We start from the raw sequence: 14,698 nt of genomic DNA, 5'->3' as shown, positions 1-14,698 counted from the left end.
TTTCAAAATGGTGACTAATTAGAGGAAAATAATTTTAACACATTTCAAATGCAAAATAGTATTGAGTTTCTTATATATATATATATAGCATTTAATTTTAAAAGCTTTTTAACTTTGAAAATGAATTGCATTTCTATTTTTGAAAGTTGAATAATAAAGCACGCCTTTATATAGTGAGAGAACGATAAAGAGAAACTTTGGAAGAAGGAAAAGACAATAGCTTTGGTTAAAGGGGAGTCTAATTCAGTATCCAGAGTTAGTGTTGTACGAATTAATAATCCAAGTCTTAGCTTTATTATTCTCATTGCTCACTTTACTATATTGGGACAAAAGATATTTGTTAAGATAATTAATAATCCCGAGGTGAAATTTTTTTATTTTTTTTTTTTAATCCGACGCTTAATTTTCTTTTGATCAATGACTGGCTATTTTTCAAAGTAGAAAAAAAATCTTGTTTAATTAAATAAACTTTAAAAAAAAATATGATAAATTATTTCCAAGAGAAAATTTTATAAATAATTAAAACTATAAACAAAAATATTAATTAAAATAATAAAAATTTTCTATTATTTCTAATTGTGTAATACAAAAATTCGTAAAAAAAATAAATTCTAGGTAATGAAATTTGGTAAAATGAAAATTCTGAGAAATTAATTTTAGAGCTTATTCATGCTTTTATAATAAATTGTCAAGAATTTAAAGTAGAAAATAAAAAATATGTAATATAAAAATTTCTTTATGATTTTTGTAATAAGACTCGCAGCAGGTGTATTAAAGAACAATTTCCAGTGAAATAGAGAATAAAATAATTGAATATAGAGATTATTTGTATTATTTGTATTCAACAATGAAACAAAGTATTTTGCCTCATTTCGTTCAACGAGTCTGAGTGAGAGAGAGAGAGGGACTGAGAGTGGAGAGAGAGAGAGAAAGCTAGCCATTGACAAATGTAGCTTCAGCTTCTCTTTGAAGTTTCTCTTTTGCTCGTGGAATACCGAGTTTGACTCGTTTACCTCGTAAGAGGTAAACGAGTTTGTGCGATTTCGTTGAAAAGTTTCTACTTCTAACGAGCCGAACTGTTACTTGCCGAATGAACCTGCTTCCAATTACCGTCGATAGGTAATGCCGAGGTTACCACTTCATAAACTTTACAGTTGCAACTTCTAGACCATGCCGTATAAGTGTTTCAAATGATTTTAAAATTGAAAGAAATTTTAATGATTTAAAAATTACATTTAAAAATCACTGAAAAAAAAATAAACTCTAAAAATTGTTTTTCGAATTCTTTTTTTTTTTAATTACTAACGTTGCTTTACTTATTTACTAGATTACTTAACAATATTCTTATTACAGTTTACGAAAAAAAAAAAAATTTGGTTCAATAATAAATATTTATTATTATTAACAAAAATTAGAAAATTTTTATTTGAGGGAATGATTTGAAAGCTCAATAAAATGTTTAATTAATTAACAGACAATGTACACAAAAAGGATTTAATCATTGAGTATATCTAATATTTACAAACACTCAAATATAATTGAATTGTATATAGATATATAATAATTCTAGTGTATTTCTTTAATTAGTTTTAACAAATAAAGAAAAACTGAAGTCAGATAAATAATACCACCTACGTGTCTTTGGATAATATACATTTATTCGTTGAAAAATAAACAATGATCATTGCTCATAAACTGTGTCTTCATCAGCCCTTATTTTTTCTAATACTTAATTAATCCCTTTTAATATATATATATATATATATATATATATATATATATATATATATATATATAAGAGATGAAATATCGAGTCAGTTCCAAAAAGTTTTTATATAACAAAATCCACCCTAATTTATGTTTTCATTCGTCTCACATACTCATTTTATATAGATACTTGAGAGAATGAAAGAGGAAAATTGACCTAGTTAAAAAATAAAACAGAAAGAGAAAAATAAATAGCATTTTATTTATCATTATGGAGGTTCTATTATTTGTCATTAAATTTTTCCTTCTCGTTATCAGTTGGAAAATGAATAACGGTATTAAAGAAGTCATATAGTTTACTATAATGGATCCACAAAATCATTTCCGTGTGAAATGAGAACATGAAATTGGCTGGGTTTTGCAATTGCTTATGCAGGATGCTGGTAATAGTCAGCCACAGTAATCTGTGCATCAGATAGAATCAGATGAATCGCTGGTCGAGAGAAAATGTTACTGCCAGTGAATATCGCTTTTCTCTATACTGTCGCATGGGATATGCTAGAGTATATAGTCAAAGTATGCTTTTCCACTCTCACACACAGTCGTGGTTCTAAATTAAATGAAAATATAGTCCTTCGTTATAACCAACTGGGATGTTCAATTATTATATTATGTTATATCATATTTTATATATATATGAATATGTATGTATATGTACTACATTTACTTCTGAATTTCAGGGAAAAATTTGATCACCCAAAAAAAGGAATTTTTTATTTATATATTGCTATTGCTGTAATAATGCAAAATTTGTCTGACTTTAAGTTACTTTTACTACTAGTATCAAAATTAAATGATTTTTTAAATTAATAGAAATTTTACAGTTTTACTGTTTACTACTGACACTCTACTATTAGTAAATAGAAAAGTTACGAGAATTTAAAACGTTTTGTCTGACTAAAATGTATTTTACTACTTGTAGTAAATTAAACAAAAATTTGTTTAAATAAATAAAATAATTTTAAATTTTTTTAAATAACTAGTATTACTAATACTGAAATAACACAAACTAGTTTGATTGAAACTGTTTTTTACTACCGATATACAAAATAATAATTTATCCACGTTTGACTGAAATTGATTTGTACTACTGATCTAGAAATTAAAACGTCTTGTCTGACTAAAGCCAATTTTTACTACTGATACACAAGTCTGACAAAAACTGACTTTCACTACTTTTTACAATGTTATACAGAAATTACAGAATGTATCGTCTGACTGAAATTGATTTATACTACTTACACGAAACGTATTTGAAATTAAATCGACTTGTCTGACGAATACTTATTTGTACTACTGAAACACAAATATGTGATTATTAAAACGCAATGTCTAACTAAAACTGACTTCGACTACTTTGACAAAGTTGTACAGAAATTATAGAATATATCGTCTGACTGAAATTGATTTATACCACTGTCAGAAAACGTATTTAGAAATTAAAACGTCTTGTCGGACGGAAAATTATTTGTACTACTGAAACTAAAATTTGTATTTAATAAAATACAATGTCTGACTAAAACTGAATTTGACTACTTTTGTAAATATAGAAACTCCTAAACGTACCGTCTGAATTAAATTTATTTTTTTTGCAATGTGAATTCGAAAGAAGTCTTCTAATTAAAAACTTCGTTGTCTGACTGAATTTGTCTTTTACTACTTGCAACAAAATTACAGGGACTCTAGATAATTTTGCCTAGGTCTTAAATACACTTGGTACTAGTGATTCTCAAATAAGTCGAAACAAAAACGCATTGTCTGACTGAATTTATTTTTTTCTACTTGTAACAAAATTACAGGGACTTTAAAAAAATTCGTCTGGCTATAACTATCTTGTACTACTGACTTTGAAATAATCTAAAAGATTTACTTTTTTTCTCTCTAAAAATGACTGTTTTTTTTCTAATGTACAATTCGGAAATTGTTCTTTAACGGCTGACTAAAAGTTTATTTATACTACTGACACTATTATATTGAAAAATTAAAACGTTCTACTTACAAATATTTCAACATCCCGACTATTACAATTATTTACTACTTATAGTGAAAAATAATTAAAAATTCATATTTTTTTCTAATTGAAACATGACTTTTACTATTGGTACAAAAATTTAAATAATTCATCAAAGTTTATTATTATTATTAATATATTAGATTCTAATATAATTCTTAAAAAAAAAGTAAAAATTGTTCAATATTCCTTTTTTTAATACAAACAAATGGTTTTTTTTTGTATAATCAATTAATAAAATAAAAGAAAAATAGAGAAAAAAAAATTTATTTCGCAGCTTTGACGGAAAATTGCAGAAAAATTTTTCAATCAAAAAGTTCTCTATGACATTTTCAACGTCAACGCTCTCGACCCATACTATTGACACATACATACACACACACACACATACACACATACTAAAAAAAAGTAATGTGGAAAAACCCGTGGTTGAATGGAAACCGTTTCTCGTTAATAGAATAGGCAATAGATAACTGAAACGTTAGTATAAGAAGAGTACTGATCATGGGGATAAAACGTTTTCTCTGAAATCGAATAACGATTTAGTCGATTCTGTGCACCGACGCACAGAGTAAAATAGAAGCGCCGGTGCCACGGTGAATCAGTAGGGAGTGCACAAAGGTTATGCACACAGATACTTTCTGGAGCGGGTAATCGTTCGAACGGGTCGTCGTCTGCTTCGTTCAGTACCAAAAAGGGAAAGAAGGAAGAGAAAAGGAGGGGGGGGGCGGCGGTAGGGGGCTAGAGTTTTATTACCCGTGTTTTTGTCAACCCCGAGGGAGTTGACCGTTTCTTTCTCTTAGTAGTGATATTTCACCCCAACTAAACGAGAGACGCTAACCTCTTAAGCGTTCGAACTTGCCGAGAGAGAGAGAGAGAGAAGAAGAGGGAGGGGGGAAATAGAGGGGGGAGGCAAGGGATGAGAAAGAGACACAAGGACAGAGAAATCGAGGAAGCTACAGTTTACCCGCACTGCAGAATTGCCATTTTCCGGTCTCTCTCTCTCTCTCTCTATTTTACTCCCCTAATCCCCAACGCCATAAATTAGTTGGACGGAAGTTCGATATACGTTATTCACGTTTGTCCAGTACGAGCGCCGAAATAAAAGGTTCTCTAGGCCGATTTGTAATCTGCATAAGTACCCAAAGACCCTCAAACCCCCTCTCTCAACAATATGTGCGTCTGTATATCTCGGTAATGGGTAAAATAATTTTTATTTTTCTCATAAATGCCAATCCCCCCCAAGTACGCTATTTGGATTAAAAAAAAAATATCTCTTAAAACTTTCCCATTAAACATTCACATTGTTATATTACTTCGAGCGTTTATTCATTTCATCTTTTTTTTTTCCTCCCAAAAAAACGGTGCGTAGTAAACCCTTAAATCTTCATATAAGGATTAAAAAATGGAAAAAATATTTTACATGAAAAAAATACGAATAACAAATAATAATATTCTACAATATTAGAATCAAATCAAAAGATTTATAATAATAAAAATTCTAAGGAGAAATTAACATATTGGTATACAAGTACACTGTTACAATTTTTAATACACTGAGAAAAAAAATTTAGTGTTTGCAACAAAATTGTTTGATTAGACAATTTTGGTTCTTGTAACCAAATTTTGATTGGCTGAAACAAAGTCGTAGAGTTATCTCAACCAAACATTTGGTAAGGTCAACAAAATTATTTGGTTGAACATTTTTAAATTTCAACCAAAATTCGGTTACGACAACAAAATAATTTGGTTAACACAACAAAATAGTTTGGTCTAAAAAACCAAATGATTGTTTGTTGTCCTAACCAAAATTTGGTTGCGACAACCAAATAATTTAATTCGCTCTCAGCTCATAGCTTAAGAGAACAGTTAGTTTAAATGATGGGTAGTCCAGTTGTCAGAGCTCCCGATCTTCAGTTTTAAAACAGTGGTTCGATCCCAGGCGGAGATGAGATTTTTCAAATTCCACAAATATTTCAATTGGATAAAAATAAATTCAATGTTAAATTGATAATAAATAAATAATGAAATGAATAAAAAAGAAAAGAGATAAGGTAGAATAAAATTTTTAATTTTACAAAAAAAACTCTTGGTTTGATCAACCAAACGTTTTTGTTGACCTAACAAAAAAAATTTGGTTGAGCTAACCAAACATTTTTGTTATGCCAACAAAAAAAACTTAACCAAATTTTTTGGTTGATTCAAACAAATAGTTTGGTTGCTTAAATACGAACAAAATTTTTTTGTTGTCCCAACCAAATTTTGGTTGCTCTGACTAAACATTTTTCTCAGTGTAGGAATGAAATGATAATGAATATTTTTTTTACTAGAAAAAAAAATCGTTTTGTGTCATTACGATGAATGTAAAAAAAAGAGAATAAAATATAAAGTGGATATACAATACAATGTAAAAGGAAATTTTCGATAAATATTAAGTGCGAATGATAATTATAGTATTACACATATTTAAGTTTGCATATATATATATATATATATATATATATATACAATGGTTAGGTTCATATATAGTTTATTATATACATGTATATCGATTTTACTTAATGAAATCCATTCACTATATATGCGCACTTCTCAACTTCAATTATGCATCATTTAAAAGTAAATTGCATTAACAAATATCTGCATTGCATATTGATATCATATAAAAGCGTAACTTGAAACTGAATGGAAAATGTAATTCAGCTGACAAATGCAATCAACATGTGTGTACCGTACATTACATATATTGTAACATTAAATTCCCTTGAATAATAAATAATATTTTTGAGATAAAAAATTTTTCCCAAAAATGTAACTTTTACAAAAAAATATTTATTAATGTAAAAAAAATTATTATTTTATTATTATTATTAAAAAAAAAAATATTTTATGCAAGTTTTTTTTTACTAAAAATAGTAATACAATAATTCAAAAAATAATTTCTTCTTTCGCAGTGTGCAATTATATAACCAAGTTAGAATAGTTCTAGCATAAGATTTTGGGTAAATGGAACATTAGAGTATTATACTGCAGCTGTTACTAAAAGCTGTTAGCTTAAACAACCTTAAGTGATCATGCAACTATCACTTAATGATATGTAACAAAGATCTCTCAAATTATAACAACTATAATATTTAATTGTATTATTTTTTTTAGTACTAAAAAATTACTAAAAAAAAAGTACTAAAAAAACTAAAAAAAATACTAAAAAAGAAAAAATACTACTAAACAAAATTATAATATAATATTTCTAAGTAAAATAATAGTAATAAGTAAAATAATATTAATAAAATTTACAATTTAAAAGTTAATAAAAACTCCAGCTACAATAGAATGTAGTAAACATAAAACATGATAAAGATTCATTTCTTTTGATTACGGATAATATTTTTCGTAAACGTGAATTATATAATATTTTTCGTTTTTTTTTTGTTGATATTTCCCATATTGTAAGACACCTAGAGAAACGATGAGCTTGAAATAAATCGTCTGCAGAAAATAACAGTCTCAAAGCAAAGGATATATATATAGTCATATTTTCAAGAAAGGATTTCCGTCGCTGCGTAAAATCCCTCTCTTTCTCTCTCCTCTTTTCTTATTTCGCATCCTTCTTGCCAGGAAATATAACTACTTTATATTTAAATGCTTTTTATGTTGTGCATAAAGGTATATTGTAAAGAATAAGGCACTGAAAGGTTTTTTCGCACATTACATAAAATGCATTATTGTTAATGTAAAATTAAATTTAATAATTCATTTTAAATTAATTGAAATTGAAAGAAAAATTTTTGCCATTCAAATTTCGTCGAATTTTTTTCCCTAAATTAAAATTCTAAATTTTTATTTCGAATATTATTTTTCAATTTAATTTACAAATTGATGAAATTTTTTTAACATTTTCTAAAACTTTGATGAATAATCGGAATTTTTGTTTTTTGAAAATTATTTTTAAAAAAATATTCTTTAAAAAATTTTCTTTTTATAAAAGAGTCATCAATGTATTACTGCGCGCGTGAAACAAAAGGAGAATGAAAAGAAAAGAAAGTATTCTCGCTTGAGTAAACTTTTCGTAACCACTTTTGGATTATTAGCCATCTAGGCTAAAATGTTTAACGTTCAATAGTTGTAAAAGTTTCACATTTTAGTAAAGAACTCGATCGTGTTAGTGTGGTGGGCACTCGTAAAGCTTGATCCGTTCAACGAAAAAGGGTCGACAATGCTGTCGAGAACAGAGAGAAAGAGAGAGAAAGAGAGAGAGAGAGAGAGAAAAAAAAGAAAAGTAAGTAGATAGTGTAAGAGTTTCGTCAGACGCGAAAGAAAAGAAGAAAATTCTACCGCATGAAGTATCCTATCGTTTTCCGTTTCGGACTCTCAATTCGATTTTATCGGAAACTTCAACGAACCTAATTATCACAATAAACACGATAAAGAGCAATATAAAAAAAAATTTAATAATTTGAATAATATTCAGATTATTAAAACTAAAATTATATTTAATTTTGAAATTATTTGATTAAAAAAAAGACAAAATAGAAATAGATTCAATTGCCAATTTTTTTTTATAGCAATCTATTGGCAATTCAAGTAAAGTTGATATTAAACTATAAATGTAAAAATATATATCATGCTTTGAGAAAATTTCAATTATGCTCAGGGAAAAAGTTTCAGCAGCTCATAAGAACCCTTATGACTTTTAATGAGCTAAAATTAGGTCTTTGACTGATAAAAAAGTACAAAACAAACTTAAATTTTGCTTTGAAATACTTTTTCGTCGTGACCATCATCATCCAACAACAAAAAAAAAAAAATACGAAAAATAAAAGAGAGATATAATTTTCATGATAAAAAAGGTAGCATTATTTTATGAATAAATAATTTTCTACTCCTATGCAAAAAATATAAACCATAATTTATGAGGAAATAACTTTTTGATTTTCTTATATAATATATATTACAATCAATTTTCCAGTGATCTTTGATTAATGATATGAAGGGTATAGTCATTGAATGAAATTCTCAAAGCAAGGAGAGTTGATCACGTATTGTATATTAATGGCCACTGCTCCCACGCACAATAGATGGGAAGCGAACAATAGCTTCACATCAATTTGGATGACTCAATCATGATCGTCTAGTAGTATGTGCAAAAAAAAAAAGAAAAAAAATTTGTACGTCCAATCAACAATAGGAAAAAGGATGTAGAAGGACTATATATATATATATATATATATATATATATATATAAGGAGTTTCTTGTATAAACTGAGGGAATTTTTTTTTCCCTTTTTTTTTTTTTTTGATTCGACCCATGTCGCCTGAGGCAAAATCGTGAAACTTTGACCCTGCCAAAGTCGCCTTCTATTCCAACGATTAACTCGAGACCCGTGTTCACGATGTGGCTATGGCCCAAGGCAATTTGACGCTCATTCGATAAATTACGCGAGATAAAGAACCAAGAAGCAGAAAAGAAAATAAAAGGGAAATGTTAAAAGAAAAGGAAATAAACAAGGATTCCTTTTACTTTGGTCGTGCACTAAAGTAAAAACATACACACAGAGAGAGAGAAGAGACAGTTCACTACTTTTCTAGAGATGTTAAAGGACTAAGCTTGCAAAAGCTCGCTTGTTGCGCTCAATTTCATCTCTCTCTCTCTTTTTTTCTCTCCAGGCCTTTCTTTTTCCCTCTCTTTCTCTTTATGTTACTACATTTTTTGTGAGAAGATTGAGTCATTAACTTTCCGTTATTTGTGTTTTGATTAACCCATTTAAAAAGATCTTTAATATTTAAATTTTATGCTTGAAACTTTACTTCTTTTTTTTGCTGCTTTTTTGCTTCTAACGTTCTTTGTTGTATTATTTGCTACTGTGTTAATTGTAAATAATGATTTTGTTATAAAGTTTTAAGTTTTATCTTCTTTTTCAGTAAATTTATTATTATTTAATTTTTATTAATATTATATTATTATTATTATTATTATTATTATTATATTATTAATATTATTATTATTATTAGCATTACTATTATTATTTATTAATATTTACTACTATTTATTGTTATTATTTGTTTATTAATATTTCTTAAATTTTTTAAAACTTTTTTTGTATTTTTTTCTTCCCTACAAAAGGAAGTATTTAACATTGTCTTCGTGATGCATTTTTCACTGTCGCTTTTATTAAAAAGCTTCTTAGAATCATTACTTTTCATATATAATTGTAATTTAAAATTGTCTATTTTTTTCTAACAAATAATAATAATAATAATTTATTAAAATATAAAAAAAAAAAAAATTATAAATTTTGAAAATTAATTATGACTTGACTTATTTTCAGTCATATTTCATATCGAGAGAAAATAAAGTTCTGAAGTCAATTTTTTATATTTCTCCGCGTCACTCATCGAATGATGACACAAGCAATTTTTCCTCTTTTTTTCGAGAAAATACTTTTTTTCTACTATTTTTTTTTTATTAATAGTTTTTTTTTTTATTTTGTAAATTATAATACATTTTATTAGGAGAAAAAATAATTAAAAGCCAAAAATTTTGTATAAAATTTTAAAAAAAAATTATAAAATAAAACAAGTTAAAAGACATGAGAAGTGTAGGCAAAAAAAAGAAAAAAATTTAGAAAACATTTTTTTCTTTTTATATAGTGTTAACTTCGATACATTGATATAGAAAAGGGTGCTTAATTAATTTTTATTTTTCAATCTTCTTTTTGCCCTCACGTCATATTGAGGATAGCTATAAAATATTTTTATTACACGCCTCGATATTTTCCTGACCTGTTTTTATAGATTCTTTTGAGACTTATTTTATTTTCCGATATTAAAAAAAAAAAAAAATTTTTTTTAGCTATAGAATTTTTTTTTTACACACCTATTATTAATCTTCCACGTTATATATACATAGCTAATATATAACTTGACTTTTTTGTCAATAATTTTTCCCAAATCTTTTTTTTTAATTCTTTAGGGAAATATAATAATATAATTTTAAATTATTTCTATGAGATAAATTTTCATTTGACTCCAATTTCAGAAATATTTACTGTATTTTGTCGCAGAAGAATATTTCTCATATAATTTAAGAATTTCATCCCTCTTAGAAATACTCTAATTTTAAGAATAGAAAAGAGAAAATATTTTATTCTTAAATTTAGAATATTCGTTTCTTTGATGAATCCCTTAGCGAATATTAAGGGCAGAAAATATGTCGCAAAAATTTATTACACTCTAAGGGTAGGGGGGGGGGAGGGAACAGGTGGTTTCTAGCAACGTGTTATTAATTTCATTTGTTGGGGAAAAATGAAATTTAATTTATTATATCCACCACAGAAAAACGGAGAAGAAGAAAAAGAAGAAGAAGAAGAAGAAGAGTTGGCTCATTTGCAAAATATATATATATATGTATAATATTTTCATTCGAAGTTTCTAATCCGCTTTGACTAATCACGAAGGATGATGAATGGTACCCAGGAGCGCGCACATCAACATGATAAAGCATGCCTTTATCAGGTGGTGTATATATATATATATATGTATACTCTATTTATTTTCATGCGGCGGAACTTGTTAACGAGTCACGAAGTTTAACGTCACACTAACCTTCCACATGGGACGGAAAGACGTGAAGCATAGCGAGGAGAATCGCTGGTACTAGGAGGACGAAGCGAATCAGCGACATCCATCTAGAGAACTTGGCACACCGCGACAAGGAAACGACACTTCGCGCCGGAATCTCGGTGCGGACTAGAGTCACTTCAGACTAACTGTGTGGGCATTGAAGGGGGGTTGAACGTAACTATAACGGGGGATTCTTTTTCGTCACGGGTTATAAGGGTGAGAGAGAGAGAGAGAGAGAGAAACTGAATCGCATGCGCCAGGATGCTTCACGTGCCCTCCGCCATCGCTTCATCTAGGTCCCGCCTTCATGGTACAAGGATATGGGGACAACCAAACAAACTCACTATATATATAGTCACATATAATGAGTTTGAAATTTTCGTACAAATGTCCCAAACAACATTTATCTCTGTTTGAAATTAATATTTTTCTTTAAAATTCAGAAGTTGAATTAGTTTTCCAAATCAATATATTATGTAGAATTTGTTGCTAAATTGACAAGAATTAGTTTAGTTTTAGTAGACACTTTTTGTTTTATTTAGTTTTTGTAATTAACATTAGAAACTGAGTTCAAAATTTTTTTTAACTCTGAGGGGAATCGAACCTGAAACGTGTGAGTTAACCCGGCGCTTAACGATTGCGGCTATTGCGAACTTCAATAATTTCTGTTCGCTTTTCTAATTTATGCGACACTAATTAATTAATTAGAATTATTATTCATTACTTTTACAACTTAAAAAAGTACTTAGTTAAAAAGTAGTAGTAAAAACTATTAGTAGAAAATAGTAGTAAAAGGATAGTAATAAAAAGTAGTAGTAAAAAAATAGTAGCAAAAAATATACTAATAAAAACAAAGTAGTTAAAATTAGTAGTAAAAAAATAGTAGTAAAAGGATAGTAGTAAAAATTAGTAGTAAAAAATAGTAGTAAAAGGATAGTAATAAAAAGTAGTAGTAAAAAAATAGCAAAAGTAGTAGTAATAACTAGTAGTAGAAAATAGTAGTAAAAAATATACTAATAAAAACAAAGTAGTAAAAATTAGTAGTAAAAAAATAGAAGTAAAAATTAGTAGTAAAAAAATAGTAGTAAAAACTGGTAGTAAAAACTAGTAGTAAAAACTAGTAGCAAAAGGATAGTAATAAAAAGTAGTAGTAAAAAATAGTAGCAAAAGTAGTAGTAAAAACTAGTACTAAAAACTAGTAGTAAAAGAATAGTAGTAAAAAAAATACTTGTAAAAACTAGTAGTAAAAACTAGTAGTAAAAACTGGTAGTAAAAGGATAGTAGTAAAAATTAGTAGTAAAAAATAGTAGTAAAAGGATAGTAGTAAAAATTAGTAGTAAAAAATAGTAGTAAAAGGATAGTAGTAAAAATTAGTAGTAAAAAATAGTAGTAAAAGGATAGTAATAAAAAGTAGTAGTAAAAAAATAGTAGCAAAAGTAGTAGTAAAAACTAGTACTAAAAACTAGTAGTAAAAACTGGTAGTAAAAACTAGTAGTAAAAACTAGTAGTAAAAGGATAGTAATAAAAAGTAGTAGTAAAAACTAGTAGTAAAAGAATAGTAGTAAAAAAATAGTAAAAAAAACTTTTTGGAAACAATGAACAAAATTCCTGTACTTTTTTCAATTTTTGCAAATTTTAGATATGAATGGACAAATTTTTAAGTCAATTGTCAGTGAACATTTGAATAGTCAATCGAAAGTAATCAGTCAATTTGGACAAATGAAGCAATCAGTTGGATAAATGATGCAGAATAAATCTCTCCTCTCTTTCTCTCTCTCTCACTCTCTCTCTCTCTCTCTCTCTCTCCTTTACCTCTTGCTTTATTGTCTGTTATTTTACATGCAATAACAATTTTTGTCTTTTTTGATAATATTACGTTCTGGATTGAAAATTTTATTGACCTAATTTTCCCCAAAATAGCAATGCAAAATTAACTTTGAAAAATAAAGAAAATATTGATCAATGTATCGCTTGATAATATTTAATTTTCTTATTACAAATTTCAATTTTTTTATACCAAATATAAAACAGGAGTTTTTTTATTGAAAATTTTAATTTTCTTATTATAGTATATTTTTATTTGCTTTATATATATATATATATATATATATATATATATATATATATAATATACAAGGAACCTTTGTTCTATTACCAATTTAAAACATTTCTTCACTTTTAAGTAGTACTTTAGTTCTACTGTATATCCACGTGAAAGATTAAACGCCTGAGAGAAACGCGAGTTGTTGCAAACGGAGGTGAAAGATTAGTTCTCTCTAGGGCAACTCGTTCCAAAGTCTGTCACGATCGTCACTCTGAAAGCTGTCTTCTAACGTATTTATGTTGCAACGCGAAATCGGGGTTCCTTGGAGAAACCGAAAATACTGAGAGAGAAAGAGAAAGAGAGAGAGAAGGAAAGAAAGTGAGTTTTAGTTCTCCATCAGAGAGACCTAACGTTTAAAAAACTTTTTGTTCTTTTCTTATATACCATAGAGGAAAAGGAAGCTTTACTTCCTACTTAAGAATATTCCTTTATCAACAAAATAATATCGATAGATTATTAATTTTCAACTTTAATAATAATAATAATAAAAAATTTTCCGAAACATAAAATCACCATTGTTACATTATTTTTAAAGGGGATTTAAATTCATATCAAAATTAATAGCATCATAATTTAGAAACAAATTTACCGATAAATATTAATCAGTGTTGACCAATTTTCCATATCATTTTTTTTTTTTATAGATAATGGAGGGATTTACATTAATTACACAGAATCGGATAATTATATGGATAGAGAAAATATGTTTCTGTCGAAGAATAATTCTGTAATATTTATAGTATTCGATCAATTTAATATAATTTTAAAGTATATATTATTGCGTATCTTTCTTACCAAAAATTTTCAAAATCAATTAATGAATTATCTTTGATTTAAAAAAAAAAAAAAAATTTCTTCCTCATGATTTTTTGGATTCTGGATTTATAACTTTTTGTTGAGTCGTAAGAAGAAAGAAATTCTCAAATACACATTGTCAAACGTATATGTTTTTGAGGAAAGCTAAATCAAGGATTTGCGGAGTTTGTAAGGCACGGGTATCCCGCAATGCGGCTAAGTACCCACCGGTCCAGAACCGCGAGAAACCCCTGGAAGCCATTGCTTCAACATGATTTACGTAAGAGATTTCAATTTAGCGGGTAACCAGTTCACGTAAAAGAATGGGATGGCAACTCGGCATAGTCGCTTCTTGGTTTTGTAATGTTTACGTTCTCTTGGGGAATACTTGGAAAAGA

The 14,698-nt window shown here is 27.5% G+C and overlaps 1 protein-coding gene across 3 annotated transcripts in view; it reads right to left on the bottom strand.

Annotated features, from left to right (window-relative positions):
- The window catches only part of LOC127290590 (lachesin-like), a 163,275-nt gene that overhangs the window by 71,622 nt on the left and 76,955 nt on the right, over window positions 1–14,698 (bottom strand). The window contains exon 1 of one of the 3 annotated variants that reach the window (XM_051319278.1): window positions 11,384–11,571. The exons of 1 other annotated variant lie outside the window; for it this stretch is intronic. In XM_051319278.1, the coding sequence (XP_051175235.1) occupies window positions 11,384–11,462 (79 nt within the window). In that variant the 5' untranslated portion in view covers window positions 11,463–11,571. Of the gene's footprint in view, window positions 1–11,383; window positions 11,572–14,698 lie in introns of those variants that run through there. One more of the 3 variants, XM_051319275.1, reaches the window with a different exon arrangement.

This window comes from Leptopilina boulardi, unplaced genomic scaffold (genome assembly GCF_019393585.1).
Source record: "Leptopilina boulardi isolate dan_hultmark-lab unplaced genomic scaffold, ZJU_Lbou_2.1 LbouV2_72, whole genome shotgun sequence".
NCBI lineage: Eukaryota > Metazoa > Arthropoda > Insecta > Hymenoptera > Figitidae > Leptopilina > Leptopilina boulardi.
Note: the sequence above shows the minus strand (reverse complement) of the source record. Positions and strands in the feature narration are given on the sequence as shown.